This window comes from Sorex fumeus, unplaced genomic scaffold (genome assembly GCF_029834395.1).
Source record: "Sorex fumeus unplaced genomic scaffold, SorFum_2.1 ptg000098l, whole genome shotgun sequence".
Taxonomy (NCBI): Eukaryota; Metazoa; Chordata; class Mammalia; order Eulipotyphla; family Soricidae; genus Sorex; species Sorex fumeus.
In genome coordinates, this window is record NW_026606155.1 from 45846160 (window position 1) to 45864375 (window position 18216).

Below are 18216 nucleotides of genomic sequence, written 5' to 3' on the forward strand. Positions count from 1 at the left end.
ACAGACTAAAGAACCCATTTGTGTGCCAGGTGAAAAACAAAAATGTCATTCTCCTATACTATCTTCCAAACAGAACTTAGGGTTCAGAAAGGTTAGAACATGGCGTTCTAAGATTGTCATTATCTGGGCTGGAGCGATAGCATGGTAGGTAGGGCGTTTGCCTTTGCACGTGGTAGACCCAGGTTCAATTCCCAGCATCCCATATAGGCCCCTGAGCACCACCAGGAATAATTCCTAAGTGCAGGGCCAGGAGTAACCTCTGTGCATCACCGGGTGTGACCCCCAAAGAAGCAAAAAGAAAAAAAAAAGAGACTGTCATTATCTGTGGTTCCTATACAATGTAGAGGTCAACAGCACAAAAATTAATAGCAAACCATCAGTAGGGGTCAGTGAATGATGAATACTCTTTAGTTTTGGAAGTTCATAACTGGACCTTCTATTTCCCAGAATTTCTATTATCTCTTAATAGCATGATGTCCTGGTTGAAGAATAGTTCTGGAAACTGAAGGTAAAAACCAGAATGATTATGGAGTCCTTTTTTTTTTTCCTTTCTGGGTCACACCCGGCAATGCACAGGGGTTCCTCCTGGCTCTGTGCTCAGGAGTTACTCCTGGCGGTGCTCAGGGGACCATATGGGATGCTGGGAATCGAACCCGGGTCGGCCACATGCAAGGCAAACGCCCTACCCACTGTGCTATCTCTCCAGCCCCCATATGGAGTCCTTTCATGTTCCAGGACATAAAACTTCCTGAAACAGCTGCGTGTATTAGATCAAATACCTCAGTGTAGCACATGTGCAAGGCCTTCGATGTCTGTCTCTCTCTCCCTCTCTCTCTGTTCTCTCTCTCTCTCTCTCTCCACCACCATCACTTTGTTTTGCGGGAGCTAACCAAATTTAAAGTTCCTAATTGTTCACTGAAAAAGGAAGGTTGGGGTGGGGGCATGGAGTTAGTTTTTTTCGGCAAGGGGAACCAGAAAGCTAAATAAGTTTGGGAAACTTTGTTCTAAGTGAATGATTTTAAGAATTTGAGGGTAACATACCTGGTCATGCTCAGGGGTTACTTCTGGCTCTTGCACTCAGGGATCACTCCTGGCAGTGCTTGAGGGAACATATGGTAGGGTCTCAGGGATCAAACCTGGGTCAGACGCATGCAGGGCAAGTGCCTGATCCACTGTACTATTGCTTCAGCCCTAAGGAAACTATTTAAATGCGGGGGGCAGGAGTGATAATACAGTGGGTAGGTCACTTGCCCTGCACGCAGCTGACCCAGATTTGATCCTACAGCCCCATATGTTCCCACAAGCACTGCCAGGAGTGACCCCTGAGCTCAGAGCCAGGATAAATCCTGAGCATCATGGATGTGGCCCCCAAGCCAAAAAATATATAAAATAGAAATGCTTTTGTAAGAGATTAAGTTTCATACACAAGTAAAAAAGCTGCTGCACACACACAACACACACACACACACACAAATAAGTAAACAAAAAAGCTACTTAGTCCAAACACAATTTTTAAATTGTTTTCTCTCTGTTGTTCATCACTTTTTGATAGGTTTTGATGTTATTTCTTTTTAGTTTTTGGGCAAAACCACTGGTGTTCAAGCTTACTCATGGCTCTGTGCTCAGGGAATGTTCCTGGCAGGGCTCAGGGGCCCAATAGGCTGCAGGAGACTGAATCCGAGTGGTTATGTGCATGCCTTTACCAGCTGTACTCTTTCTCTGGTCCCTCTTTTTCTTTTCCTTTTTTGGTTTTTGGGAATACTGGGCAGCACTGAAGTTGCTCCTAAAGTGCACAGGTGTCCACATGGTACTATCAATTGAAGCCTGGAACCTAGACATCCTGCTGCAAAATGTGCATTCAGCCCCTTGAGCTCACCCTCTCTGGTCCTGATGCTTTTCTTAAATATAAAAAGCTGATACTAAAGTTCACAGTAATAAATTAACTACATCTGATTTCTTGGTTGTTGGTTTTGGTGGTTTTTTTTTTGGGGGGGGGCAGTGTTCAACGCTTACTCCTGGCTCTGCTCTCAGGGGATGATCACTCCTGGTGGGGCTCAGGGACCCATATGTGCAGTGCTGGGGATGAACTCAAGTTGGCTGCATACAAGACAAATGCTCTACCAGCTGTACTATCTTTCTAGTCACTCCTTTTTTTTTTTTTTTTTTGGTCTTTTTCTCTAAGAGATAAAGTACCTGGGAGTTTGACTTTCTAAATCTGTTATTTGACATAAAAATAGTGAGAAAAAAAAAAGAAAAAACTTACACAATAATATCACTTGCACCACCGATTCTAATGATGGGGTCACACTAACAAAACAAGGAAAACAGCATTTTTATATGCTTTGTACAATAAATAAAATGTAAACACAAAGTATTAGGATAGTATAAGCTTTACACATCCAAAATACAGTATAGATCACGGTCACGGTCCTCCCGTTGTTCATTGATTTGCTCGAGCGGGCCCAGTAACATCTCCATCGTGAGACTTCTTTGTCACTGTGTTTGGCATATCGAATACGTCACGGGGAGCTTGCCAGGCCCTGCCGTGCGGGCGAGATACTCTCGGTAGCTTGCCGGGCTCTCCGAGAGGGGCGGAGGAATCGAACACGGGTTGGCCATGTTGGCTGTGTGAAAGGCAAACGCCCTACCGCTGTGCTATCGCTCCAGCCCACAGTATAGATATTTATATAAAATGTATCTCCAAAATTCAATGATACTACAAACCACTTTTTCTTTATAAATTACACAATTCTATATCTTAATATAGAAATATGCTTTCTCTAACACTTAAAATTTTAGATAAAACATGCATTTATGCACTGTGGGAAGTAATTTTATATTCATAACTTTTTAGTAATTCTTTGCTAATAGTTCAATAAAAGGATATGACTGTGATAATATGAACAATTTCTTAGCTCGAGTAAAAGTACCATTTGAAAAATGTTAAATACCAAAGAAACAGTGTTCCATTGTTGTACAGGCTTCAATACTGAACATAAATAGGAAATCAAGGTTTCAAATATTCTGAGTTTTGACCACCAACTCTGTAGCACTGTATGGGCTCAGTAGAGGGTATTTATAAAGGCAAATTCTTAGATTACAATCCTTATTTGGTAATAAGATTACATACCATTATACAACAGTATTAAAAAAAATCATAGAACTCTTTTTTTAAAATTTCTGGTCTTTTCTTTTCTTTTTTTTTTTTTTTTTTGCCATACCAAACTACTCCTGCCTCTGTGCCACGAGTGGGGAATTGCTCACAGTTGTTTTGGGGGATCACGTAGTGCCAAACATCCACTCCAGACCTTTGAGCCATCTCCCCAGCCTTGAAGAATACTCTTCAAGAGCAAAATGTATTGTAACACATCTGAAAAGCTAGTACGGATATGTCTCTCAGCATTTTAAAGTCAATGTGCTAAATAATCTCCTTTTTAAATTTTAATCATGGTCTTTATAAAACTGGATAAACGTACAATCTAGAGACAAGAAAAGGACAAGAGAAGGCATTCCTGACTCAAAAATAAATAACATCTAAGATTACTAGGTGAGTTCTAAAAACATAGGAGTTCAATGTTTCATATCATACTATGTTTGGCTATTTTATAATTTTTGGCCAGCTTGTACTAGTTTCTTAAGATGTTAAATATCTTGGTTATTTAAAGAGAGCTTTAGGTATTGTTTTAATGACTTGAAAGGTTTCTCAAAGTGATGGTGTTTTTGTAGATTTATCAAATCCTGGGAGATTTCTAAATACTTGTAATAATTTCTTATTCTCCTCAAATACATAGAATCTTTCTAGAAAAGCATATACAACTAATTAAAACCTCTTAATATTTACTCACAGAAATTATATTTTTCTGCAATTTATAAAGAAGTTAATTTACAAACATAGATATAAATTAATCTATCATGAACATCTTGTTTTCATGTCTCTCATGACATACAATTACTTTAACACAGCATTTTTGTTCAAGTTTTTTCTTCTAACTAAAACCTCCAATTTGGGGAATATATATATATATATATATATATATATATATATATATATACACACACACACACACACACACATATATATACAGCTTGTTTAAAATATTTAAACAAATTATATATATTGGGTATATAATGGCTTATGTTAATATCTACTTTATTAACATTTTAACAGCTTAATATTTATTATTTTTATATATAATTAATAGTTAAATAACTGAATACTATTAATATTATTTAACAACTGTATTTTCAAGTTGTTATAAAGCTACTAGTCCACTGATATCTATTTCCAGTTTTTTCTTTTTGGGCTTTCTGTTCTTCTCGGTGATTAGTTGCCGTCCAAAATGTTATTTTTTTCAGTACTGGCTGCAGAAGTTTAGGCGGTAATAAAGATATCTGAGTCTCTAAAAGTAGAGCATTTCTACCAATGCAGTCAAGGCATAACCTGGAAACAAAACACAGCAGCATTACTGGTTTCTGATCCTGAAATAATAATATATCTAGAGATAAGAAGTATTAAATATAAAAATCATGACATTTGTACAGTATTAGGTACTTCCATGGTACTTTTAAATTTTTATTTTTTAACTTGAGTCACCGTGAGATACATAGTTACAAAGCTGTTCATGATCAGGTTTCAGTCATACAATGATCCAACACCCATCCCTCCACCAGTGTCCATTTCCCACCACCAATGACCCCAGTTTCCTTCCCGCCACCTCCCCCCCCAGCCTGCCTCTATGGCAGGCACCCATCTTTCTTCCTTCCTTCCTTCCTTCCCTCTCTCTTCTCTTCTTTTCCCTCCCTGCCCCCACTCTCTCTCTCCCCTACCCCCACTTTCTGGGCACCGCGGTGTCCAACACAGATACTGAGAGGTTATCTCCATGGCTCTTTTTGCACATGAGAGAATACATGCTCCTCCAGAGCATTACAGCACTGTAGCACTGTCCTCTCCTTGTTCATCAATTTGCTCAAGCGGGCACAAGTAACGTCTCACAACAAATTGTGAGACTTGTTGTTACTGTTTTTGGCATATTGAATACATCACGGGGAACTTGCCAAGCTTTGCTGGATGCCGGGCACTCCGAGAGGGGCGGAGGAATTGAATCCACATTGGCCATGTTGGCCGTGTGCAAGGCAAACGCCTTATCCGCTGTGCTATTGCTCCAGCCCAGAGCATTATAATGTGTGTATATTTAATTCTTTGTTTTTGTACTGGAGTCTCCCCAGTAGTGCTTGAGTGCCAGGAAGCTACTCCCTGCAGTCCAGGGACGCAGACTGGCAGGTCTGGTGGCACTGTTTGCCAGCAAGGTCACACAGCAGGATGCAGGGGCCACCAGATCTTTACCTGATCATGAAGGGAGGAATGTTGCTCCCCCAGCCCCAATACATGTATATTTTTATAGCACAAAGACTGTAACTGACCAGGATGTAATGGAAACAAAAACAACTTACCATGTATAGCACTGTTGCACTGTCCTCCCATTGTTCATCCGTTTGCTTGAGCAGGCACCAGTAATATCTCCACTGTGAGACTTGTTGTTGCTATTTTTGGCATATCAAATATGCCACGGGTAGCTTGCCTGGCTCTGCTGTGAGGGCGGGATAGTCTCGGTAGCTTGCCGGGCTCTCCGAGAGGGACGGAGGAAACAAACCCGGGTTGCCGTGTGCAAGGCAAATGCCCTACCTGCTGTGCTATCGCTCCAGCCCACCATGTATAAGTTAAGTAAAAAAAGATTCAGACTTAATTAAAAATATATTTACTTATTCTTTACTGCAGTGCTAGAGATGGAAGTGAGGAGCCCATAAAAGCAAAACATTACTCTATGCTGAACCACGCCCTAGGCTCCTGGTTGGGTTTTAAAGCGGACTATTTTGTACCATAAATGATTAGTCAATCATTTGCTAAAGAATACTGTTTTCTTTATCATAGATTCTTTGCTCAGAATCCCTATTTATCTGATATTGGATTCTTTAACATTTTGAAAATGAATAGTATCAGTTGAGGTATGCTATAAATATGAAATACCAGACTTTGACAGAATTAGTATTAAGTAAAGAAGTATTTCTTTAACAATGCTACTTTGTTTATATTGGGTAAAGGGAAATGAAGCTACATATACTGCTTTGGGGCTGATCCCAGCAGTGCTAAGAACACCATGCTGTTTAGGGTACTGATCCTGGGGCTCCTGTGTATAAAGAATACACTCTTCCTTTTGAGTGATTTCCCCCCAGTCCCGACCTCCAGTTATTAAAATTATAGCGAGAGTATCCCGCCCGCACAGCAGAGCCTGGCAAGCTCCCCGTGGCGTATTCGATATGCCAAACATAGTAACAATAGCAGGTCTCATTCCCCTGACCCTAAAAGAGCCTCCAGTACGGCAGTGTTGGGAAAAGACATAAGGATAAGCTACTAAAATCTCAGGGCTGGGATGAATGGAGATATTACTGGTGCCCACTCGAGTAAATCGATGAACAATGGGATGACAGTGACAGTGACCCTTTCCACTTATTGCTTCCAATCCAATAACTTTTTTAATTTTTTAAATTGAATCACCGTGAGATACAGTTAGACTTACAAATTTTCATTTTTACGTTTCAGTCATACAATGATGAGTACCCATCCCTCCACCAGTGCCTATTCTCCACCACCAATGTTCCCAGTATCCCTCCTGCCACTTCCCCCCCTCCCTTGCCTCTGTGGCAGGCACATTTCCTTACTTCTCTTTCCTTTTGGGTGTTATGGTTTGCAATAAAGGTACTAAGTGGCCAGCATGTTTGGTCCAATAACTCTTTACTCTGCTCTGAGAACTGCCTATCTGCTCCCCCTGAGATGAAGCAGATGATATCAATTTTCATAACACGTGACTATCCCCACCACTACCTTTAATGGCTGCCCTGGGTGACACAAAACTTAATCTGAGCAAGAGAGATTAGGTGTGAGGAGAGGAACTGTGCAGCAATAAAGAATCACCAGGACACCATGAACATACTCTCCTTCTGGGCGCCCAGAAACTCATTTTCCCCACGTTGATTCCATTGGATATCTATATCCTACCAAATATCTTTTTAACTTACTATTCTGAGCTGCGGTCTGTACTTTGATACAAAACAAACTGATTTAGAACTAGCATAAAAGCATCTATTTCAACAGGTAAAACTTTCAACCCAAAAGATAATTCTTTTCAGAAAATGGTTTTTGTGCCAGAGAGATAGTGCAGGGGGTAAAGTGTTTGCCTTGCACTCAGCTGGCCAGATTCCACCGGAGCATATCTGGTCACCCAAGCTCCTGGATTGCAGAGCTAGGACCAAGTCCTGAACACAGCAATATGTAGCGTCTCAACTCCTTCCCCTTATTACCCCCCCCCCCCAAATAAAAACCTAAAAAAGTTCCTGAGCTTCCACAGCAGGGGAAGAGTACTCCTTGTCATTATGTTCCTTCACTGACACCACACTGTCAGCATATTGTTTGGGGAGTAAAAACCCAACAGTGAGAAAAACCCCATTTCAATCTTCAAGGAGATTACAATTTAATGAAGAAATAAACAACAATATACTGTTACAAATATTGTGACTGTATTAAATAAAATTCTTATGACAGACAATGGTTCTTAGGTAGACAGTCAGGTAGAGGGCCCAGTGGCAGTAAATTTCAAAAAAAGATATGAAATCTTAAAACCAGTAAAAAATGTTTGGAGATGAAAGATTTTAAAATCCAGAAATGTTTGGAGAAACAAGATATATATTTAGAGCAATACAGATAGTACAGCAAGTGGGATGCTTCCCTTGCATGTGACCAACTGAGGTTCAATCTCCAGCACCATATACAGTTCCTAAGCCCTGCCAGGAGTGATTCCTGAGCACAGAGCCCGTAGTAAACCCTTAGCACTGCCAGATATGGCACCACCACCACACACACCAATTGGGGCTGGTCATATGCAGGGTAAGCATTTATCCTTCATGTTAACTCTCTGACTCAGTGTGTGTGTGTGTATGTGTGTGTGTGTGTGTGTGTGTGTCTCAATATATGCATACATATACATATATATGTGCGTACATATACACATATGTACACACATATATGTATATGTATATGTATGCCTCGGGGACCATACCTACCAGTATTGGTTCTGCACTCTGGAAATGATTCCAGGTGCTCAGGGACTATATGAGATGCCAGGGATAAACCCAGGTTGACCACATGCAAAACAAAAACCCTACCTGCTGTCCTATTTATCCAGCCCTAAATATCTTTTTTTCTTTTTTTTCAGTTTTTGGGCCATACCTGGTAATGCTCAGGGATCACTCCTGGTTCTTGCACTCAAGAATTACTCCTAGAAGTGCTCATATGGGATGCCAAGGATTGAAACCAGCCATCAGATGTGTGCAAGACAAGTACCTCATATGCTATCCTAGGTCTCTGGGCCCTGTATTTCTTAAATAATTTAAAAAGTCTCTTTGAAAAAAGAAAAAAATCCATTAATTAAGTGTATGTATATATGCCTATTAGATATATTCGAAATTCAAAAAAGTTAAAAACATGTTAAAATCAGTTTAAGGAACTAGAGTGATAGTACAGCAGGTAGAATGCTTGCCTTGCAACACAACCAACCCATATTTGTCGCCACCACCCCATATGGGACCCTGAGCCTGCCAGAAGTGATTCTTGAGTGCAGAGCCAGGAATAAGCCCAGAGAACAGCCAGGTGTGGTCCCCAAACAAAAACATCAGTTTAGATTCAAGGAAATAGTCTGCTTCATTCTCATATAAAATAAAAGCAATTTTACAAACAAAACAAAAATGTAATGACACAGCATATTTTATCTTTTCTAATTATACTGCTATATGGTTCACCACTACAAGTTTGAAAATACTCTTAAGAAGATGTAAATATCTTCTTAAATTCAAGTCACAAACTACCTGGAAAATATTAAAATAATTCCCAAAAATGGAGGAGGGAATTATTATACATTAATAATAGCACAGAAATAAAAATAAAGTATATCCTTACCTGAGCAGTGAATAAGGCTGTGTTTGAAATATCAACAAATCATTACAGTGACTCTAAAGAAAACAAAAAGAGAAATCACAAAGTTTTTTGATAAAAATAATGCGCTAATAATTGAGTGACTTTATTTTATAAACATTAAAACAACCATTTAAAGCAAATAAACCTCTATTCATACACATGCATAAGTACATACATATGTATATAATGTTTATATTTACTATCTACTCAAACTTTGGAGAAGTGTTACCATTACTCAGTAAATTTTACCTAAACACAGGCCTATTACTCATAATAAACCAGAAACATGCTTTTCTACATGAGCAATGAATTCAAAATAAGAATAGTGAGGTCAAAAAGATAGTGCATAACTTTTAAGGTATATACACTGTATGCAACTGGCCCTGATTCAAAATCTGGTACCAGATGGTCCCCAAAGCATCATGGGGTGCAGCACTGAAGCCCCCTGAGCATCATCAAATTTCCCTGTAGAAACGCCACTTCATTTGTAGGTACCCTACTCCTCAGAAACTGCTCTGGTGACTACTATGTCTGAAAAGCAGCAATGTAGCTGGCACCCTCCAGTTAGGAATCTAGCACATTGTGCGACTTCTGGTGGCTGGGTCCTGCTATGTACAAGCAACTTATGTAAGCCAGAGCAGCCACTCAACATCTGTTCTGCCTGTGGTCACCCTCTACTGAATTTTCCGGAGTGAAAGAACAAAATTCTTCCAAAGTTTGTCACTTCTTCCTTTGACCTTAGTTTTATCAGAGTTTAAAACTAGAACACTTTAAACTTAAATGTACGAGCCAAAGAAATAATTCAGGGGTGTAGGCACTTGCCTTTTATCCAGTTGAATCCACATATGGTTCTCCTAAGTACCATCAGAATTGATGGTGATGATCCCTGAACACAAAGTTAGTAGTAAATCTGAGCATATGCACTCAGTGGCCCAATTTCCCCCAAATTCAAATGTAAAACAGGGTGAAGCAATGACAAAAGATGCATAAAATACAAAGGAAACACACTTTAAACAAAATAGATTTCTCTTAAAAAGAAGCTAGTGCTGTGGAGTTCATGCCCAATTCAAGCAGTACTCCTACATAAAAAAATAAAAATAAAAAAAAGAAGCTAAAACTAATGATGGTAATTGTAGAAAATTTCATGAGAAATTTTTGGTTTGTTTGTTTGGTGTAGATTGATTTGGGGGCCATATCAGGCTTTACTCAGGGCTTCTTCTTAGCTCTGTGCTCAGGGATCACTCCTGGTGATGCTTAGGGGATCATATATAGTGGTGGGATCAAGCTGGTTGAGTTGTGTAAAAGGCAAGTACCTTAATACCTGTAGAATCTCTCTGGCCTCTAAAATTATCTCATTGGTAACATTTTATTAGGGCGGGGAAAGGTGGTTTGGGCCACATTCAGTAAGTGCTCAGGGCTTCCTTTCAGGCTAGATGCTCAAGGATCATTCCTGGTGATGTCACGGATCAAACCCAGATCAGTTATTTTGATACTTAGTAGTTTACTATTACCTGTATAATAGTAGTAGGATAATTAGTAGTTTACATAGTAGTTTACACTACTAAGCATATTTTATATCGTAAATGCTATTCATTTTTAAAATTTTTTTGTTTTGTTTTTAGGCCAGGTCCAGAGGTACTCAAGGCTTATTCCTGGCTCTCAGGTATCACTCCTGGTGGGGCTCAGGGCACCTTATGGGGTGCCACGGATTGAACCCAGGTCAGATATGTGCAAGGCAAGTGCCCTACCCACTGTACTATCACTCCGGGCCCTTTATAAAGTCTTTTTATGCACCAAATACTTCTTATACATATATAATCTATTTCAGTATATCAAAAATTACTTATAAATATTTTAATTCAATGAAATTGTAACATCGATAACTACAGGAAAATTCACAAAGAAAACAAAAGAAGTTGCCCTTTAAAAGTGTTTCTTGGGGCTGGAGTGATAGCACAGCAGGGAGAGTGTTTGTCTTGCACAGGGCCGATCCAGGTTTGATTCCCAGCATCCCATGTGGTCCCCTGAGCACCGCTGGGAGTGATTCCTGAGTGCAGAGCCAGTAGTAACCCCTGTGCATTGCCGGGTGTGACCCCAAAATATAAAAATAGAAAAATTTTTAAAAAGTGCTTCTTAATTTAATGATTGTGATTTTTTTTTTTTTTTTTGCTTTTTGGGGTCACACCCGGCGAGCACAGGAGTTACTCCTGGTTCATACACTCAGGAATTACTCCTAGCGGTGCTCGGGGGACCATATGGGATGCTGGGAATCGAACCTGGGTCGGCCTGGGTCAGCCGCGTGCAAGGCAAACGCCCTACCTGATCTGCTATCACTCCAGCCCCAAATGATTGTGATTTTTAATAACAAATATATATTTGGTCTTCATCTGTTTCCAGTAAGTTTCGAAAACTGTTGGAATTTCCTAAGCAGTGAGACAGAAGTAAGTGCCTTCTATTTTATAAATATTTTATAAATTTATTCACTTTCAGAAATAACATTTTTTGGAGGGGGCCGCACCTAGCTATGCTCTGAGGTTCTTCCTGGGTTGGTACTCAGGGATCACTCCTAGCAGGGCTTGGGGATCATATATGCTATGCTCAGAATCAATCCTGGGATGGCCAGTGCCTTCCCTGTTACACTTGCTCCACTGGAGGTCACTTTTGGAAAGTCCCTATGTCACAAAAGGATGGAGGCTGCCTGCCGAAGAGACTCAACCCCGTGGCTGAAACTCCCAACTCAGAAGGGGAGATGGGCAGAAGATGGAGCTCAATCACCAGTGGCCTATGGTTATATAATGAAAGCTCCAAAAATAACCAGATGAGCATCAGAATAGCTGGGGGCTGGTACCTATTCACAGATCTGGGGGGAATCAGTGCACATAGAGAGAGCATGACTATTCCAGATCTGCCCAATACTCTAGCCCAATGCACATCTTCCTCCGGCTGTTACTGAGTTAAAAATCTTTATTTATTTTTATTTATTTGTGGCTTTCTGAGCTACATCCAGAGATGTTAGGGATTACTCCTGGCTCTGCACTTAGAATTACTCCTGGCAGTGCTTGGGGGAACTATATGGGATGCTGGGGATCGAACCCAAGTCGGCTGCATGCAAGACAAACAATCTACCCATTGTACTACTGCTCATTTAAAAAAAAATTAAAAAAAACTTATTTGGGAGGGGGGAAGGGAATTGGGGCCACACCCAAAGAAGCTCAGAGACAATTATTCCTAGATAGGTGCTTAAAGGTGGCTCCCGGTAAGTGCTCAGGAAACCAAGTGGTTCTAGGACTTAACCATTGGGCTCCAGCATGCAAAATTTGTTCCTTGGCCTATGAAGAAAACCTTTTACAATAAACTTGTCATCTAGTAAGTAAATTGTTTCTCTGCATTCTGTGAGCTACTCTAACCGCACAGAGGGAGTCACTGGTATTTCCAACAGACTGCTACTCGGTCAGAAGCACAGCTGACAGCCTGAACTTAACCACCACCTGAGGAAGAAGGGGCTTTGATTTGGTAGAACAAACCTGCCAACCTGTGAATCTGACAGGTGGCAGAGTGAGAATTGAGCTAAATTGTAGGATCTCAGTTTGGTGGAGGAAATTTCATTACTGTTGTGGTGAACATCCCTTTACCTCCACCCAACTCTACTACATGCACACTCACAAACTGGAACTGGTCGCTAGAATATTCAGATTTTTAAATCCAAAATATCAGGAAATGATTCACAATAGTCATTCATTCAAAAAATTAATCTCACCATAAGTAACATTTCTGCCTTATTATATTTTGCAGTGGGTGAATAAATAATACTAAACTTATTTGAATGATTTAATTTGAATACAATTATTCAGAGGTAATATTTAGATATGAAATTTTCTTACTGTATCCAAGGAAAGTAAATCATCTTTGCTCCCACCAAACACCATTATTTCATTTTCTTTTCCCAAACAGGCTGTGTGCCATAACCTATGGTTGAAAATTATAAATAAGATGAAATACTCTCAAGGAAAAAACTGTGTATCACATATAAACCAATTTTTCAATTGCACAATATAAATTTTATTATAAAAGAGGTATGATCAAACTTAAATTTTTGTTTGTTTTTGGGCCACCCCCAGCTGTGCTCAGAGGTCACTTCTTGCTCTGCACTCAGAATTACTCCTGGCAGTACTCAGGAGACGATATGGGATGCCATATGTAAGGCAAGTGCCTAACCCCTGTCCTCGAAAGTTTTATTTTTAAAGATTCCTCTAGAAATACTAAAGGACTCAATTCTAGAGTTTAATTAAGCTAGCCCACTCCTATTTTTTTCTGTTTTTTTTTTTTTCCCCGGCTGTGTTCAGGGCTTACTCCTGGCTCTGCACTTGAGGATTACTCTTGGAGGACCTCAGAGGATATGGGATGCTGAAGATAGAACCTGGGTTGACTATGTACAAGGCAAGAGGCCTACCTGTGCTATTGTTCTGGCCCTTATACCACTGTTATTAAGGAGATGACTTGTAACAGATTTTTCTGTCTCTAATTCTTCCCAGATATATATATATATATATATATATATATATATATATATCTGACAAATTACACTGCTCCTAATATTGTTTTTAACCATAGACATCTCCTGATCAGGAAGTACCTTATTATTTTTTGAACATGACATTTATGCTTATAATATTTATGACCAATAACTATTTTTCCCTAGAATTGGAGTTTTTGCCTCTATTCAAATGAACTCTCCATTTTAGTCAAATATTCCAAGGGGAAACACTTCTATTCACCTCTTGGTTGTTATTGTTTTTCCCACACTGTTTTGTAGGCTAAGAATGATAGATTGTTCTCTCTGAAGTTTAAGAGCAAAAGACTCAAAATCTTTAGGAAGTGACCTGAATACCCATCCAAACTGACTCTTACCCTTTCTGTGCAGGAACTTTCAACATTTAACAGCTCATTTTAGATTCTAAATTTATATTGGGAAAAAAACCCTCTATGTTTCTTAAGTGTTTGATATGTGTGTTTTCTAGCTCCTCACAAATACTCTATGGTTCTTCAGGTGAAAAATTCCCACTATGGTGTGCTGGAAGAGCTTACTGGCTGCCTGAAACCAATTATGTGCATCTCTATCCAAATACAACAATATTGCATTAGAAGCCTGAAACTGACCATGGTAGAAATCAGTCAATTCTGCAAAGTAGGATTTTGTTTTGTTTTGATTTCCTGGAGAGCAGTTAACCATTTACCAGCATACCAATGGAACTTGGATAATTTAAGTTTAAGCTACCCCTGAAAAAGACCAATTAAGGTGCTCTGTATCCAGTATTCAAAAACTTTTGATTAATAAAAGTAGACATTAAATATTAACATCAGATATTCAGTGATTAAACAATTTCATAAAGTAATAACATTTAATATTCTTTTGGAAAAAGTCAGCTAGCTGACATTCTACTTCCATATTTTTTACCAAGAATAATTTTGTGACTTTATAAAGTTCAATACTTTGAGATGTTCTAACTCAGGAAAAATGTGCACATATATTTCTCAATTTTAGAGAACAAATAACATATTTTAAAAACCACTGCTTTCTATCAGTGCATTTTTATTACTTTTATTTTTTTTGTTTTTGGTCCACACCCTGTGGTGCTACAGATTTACTCCTAGTTCTGTGCTCAGGGATCACTCACGGTGGTGCTAGGGTATTATATGTTGTTCTGGGGATGAAACACAGGAGTTGTGTATAAGACAAGCACCTTAACCCCTGTATTCTCTTTCCAGCCCGTGTTAACTTGTTTTTTTAGGCTAGATTACTAAAGCAACATACTTCCCATATTTCCCATATAACAATATATTATCACTTGTTTTATTACTATTTAACTTATTTTTATTAATTTAGTTTTAAAATTCTGACAACACTTTGAGCAGGGGACAGGGGGAGCTTCAAGGGTAAAACTCAGAGGGCCAAAAGTGCAAAGCATGTGCTTGACCCCAAGAAATGTCTCAGCCCCATACCTTACTTTTAGCACATTAAACCTTTAAACTTAACTTTTTACTTCGTGAAAATAGTGGGATTATGCACAATCTATTAAACAAAATACCTTCCTCACTCACACACATGAAAGGATAAACACACTTGGCACTCAGTGTAACTGAGTGATTTTGTTTAGAAAAAACTGCCCAATTCTCCAACTTACATGTCACAATAGAAAACTCTGTACATCTTCAGAAAAATTCAGATTATATTATGGGATTGGGATGGGGGTGAGGATTGGAAGAGGGATTGGGTAAAACAGCCTTTCTCAACCTCTTCTGACCTTGGCTCCCTTCCAACCTTGTTACTTCCTGTGGCCCCCTTGTCTTGCCATGTCAAACCATGGTTTGCTAGTCTTATGCCATGGGCCTCATTTACATGATTTTTTTCTGTGGTCCCCTTGGGGTATGTTGGGGGCGCAGTGGAGGCATCAGGACACCCAGAGAAATACTCAGGTAAAAGAACTATAAATTATAACAAATACTCTTCATATGTGGAAAGGAACATTTAAATTCTGATAGGGAAAGTTGTATGTAATTTTAGCAAAATTTATGAAATCCAGTAAGGCTCTATATGGCAACATTACTGTCTTTTACAGACATATTAGAAAGGGTCCTTGGAAGCCACCTCTACCATGTATAAGACATACACATTATATACATATATAGATGGCAAGTAGTTTTTTTTAATACTGAGACTTGAAAAATAGAGTGTACAATGTACAATGGTTCTCAACCAGAAGATCTGTTGCTACCAAGGGGCTGTTTTACAAAATGAAACAATATGTTTGACTGTCCAGGGCAGTGGTATGACAGAGTTGGGGGAAGAGTTCTCCTGGCATCTATAGGGAGAAGGGCAAAGGTGCTGTTGAGCAGCCAACAATGCACAGGATTGCCCCAAACAACAAAAAATAATTTGTTCCAAAAATGTCAAAAATGCCAAGGTTGAGAATCCTTGCTGTAGAAGCACAAGAGGAGAACTGGGCAGCTTACACTTAAAAATTAAAACTTGGAAAAGTCTGCACAAAATTATTCGAATGTTAATTATATTCTCACTTTCAAAAATTAATATATATACATTATATATATACACACATATGTTCTCCTTACACTAAACTGTATCCCACCTGTTCTTCTCCTCACCTCATACCTGAAGATAGATCTGCCTTGTCTTATCTGCCTTAGGGAAACTCTGGCCTGGACTTCATCATCGAGGAACACTGGAAAGCCTTTCCTGCCTTGATTTTGGTGACATCTAGCTTGCAACCTGATGTTTTTTCTACAGACTGAGAGTTTATGTCCTCTCACAGCTGCTCTAAACTTATCACCTAAATATTCTAATAAAGCATATATTTACATGACACATCAGCTGAATTCAAAGAAATCTCTTTACATAGCTCAGATCTAACTAATATATTATTGATAATAGTTTTGTTGCTCTAATTACTTATTAAGGATTGAAATATGAAATAGGAATATTAAAAAATTAAACATTCTTACTATCACTCTGGCCTACAATTAATGCATTCCAACAATCAAATAACTAGAAGAGAAAAAAATCTTATCTATTCAACTCTTTCATTTCACAGATAAAAGAAAATGATGCAGTTTTTTTTCTTTTGTATGCCAGGGATCAAACCCAAGGCCTCAGACAAGTAGAAGATGCTCAGTTTCTTTAGGTGAATTTCTCAAAGTGAAATAAAAAGCTGAGCAAGAACTAGAACTCTGATTCCAATATATTAATATAAAATTCTTTAAAGTATCAAATTTCTAAAAAATCTAAAATTGCTGAAATACAATAAACTTCATAAATAAAAATGTAAGAATCATAAACTTATAATAAATTCTAGATGAATTGTGCATATTAACATATATGCACTGAGATATTTACACATTGAGTGTTTTTATAAGTTACTTATCATTTATTGAATTGCTAAAATACATACATCATTAAATTGACTTCACACAGCATATTTATGATTTAAAAGTTCTGAAATACATTACATGAAGAATAAAGTCTATTGCTAACTATAACAATGTTAAATTATAATGTGTCAAATTTTACTTTCCTATTAACATATCTTTATTATACTACTCAATGAAATTACCAAACTAAGAATTATAGTACCAATATGACTTTCTTTGTAGTACAATATAAGCACATTGTTTTTATTTACTGTTTTTTTAAATTCACATTAATATTTTTTTCACATTGGTATTTATACAATAATAAAATAATAATCTGGCATATACTTGAAAAACATGAAAGCAATTTTCCTCAATAAAATGCTCTAAAGCTCACTCAAAAAGTTGCTAATATCTCATTCTTATCTACTTATTAAATACAGCAATATTATGATACTTTTTATTATGATACTTTTAATTCTAAGTCTTTTCAGATTTAGTTGGCAAGATCTTGAATTTACATAAAAGACATTTTCATATATAAAAAATGAGTAGAAACTGAAAAGATATTTCTATCAGATATAATTAAAATTATATTTATTTCATTTACATCATGTTTATTTGAAAAATATTCTTTCTGATGATTTATGGTTTTAGTATTAAACACTATATAATATATATTCAATACTTAAAAATTCTTAACTACTGAACTATGTGTCAGCTTCTAGACTTACCTGGGTCTTGTTTTTGGTAAGTAAGTAAGCTGTTTCCAGCCATTTGTTTTAATATTATGAATCCAACCATCACCTGTCAACGTCAGAACATTTCAGAAATTAAGATTAGGATAAAATTAAAATTTATTCCCCAAAGTAATGATTCTACATTTATAAGACTACCGTATATTGAAACCAAAGCACAAAAAATTGTAAATCTACAACTTTAAAAAAAATAAAATAAAATAAAGGGAAAAAAAAAAAAGACTACCGTATGAATGTGTTTTATAAAATTTTTTTTTTTTTTTGCTTTTTGGGTCACACCCGGCGATGCTTATGGGTTACTCCTGGCTCATGCACTCAGGAATTGTTCCTGGCAGTGCTCGGGGGACCATATGGGATGCTGGGAATCGAACCTGTGTCGGCCATGTTGGCTGCGTGCAAGGCAAACGTCCTACCCGCTGTGCTATTGCTCCAGCCCCCTCATAAAAATTTTTAAACATATACAAAATTCGGGTGAACATAAGAATAAATCCTCACATGTATTAGATTCAA

The 18216-nt window shown here is 38.0% G+C and overlaps 1 protein-coding gene across 1 annotated transcript in view; it reads right to left on the reverse strand.

The window, feature by feature from the left end:
• Positions 1 to 4129: 4129 nt before the first annotated feature.
• Positions 4130 to 18216, reverse strand: part of KLHDC1 (kelch domain containing 1) — a 46050-nt gene continuing 31963 nt past the window's right edge. The window contains exons 10-13 of the mRNA XM_056133571.1: positions 17683 to 17755; positions 12907 to 12991; positions 9008 to 9060; positions 4130 to 4441 (exon numbers count right to left, since the gene is read on the reverse strand). Of these exons, the coding sequence (XP_055989546.1) occupies positions 4246 to 4441; positions 9008 to 9060; positions 12907 to 12991; positions 17683 to 17755 (407 nt within the window). The 3' untranslated portion in view covers positions 4130 to 4245. The remainder of the gene's footprint in view (positions 4442 to 9007; positions 9061 to 12906; positions 12992 to 17682; positions 17756 to 18216) is intronic.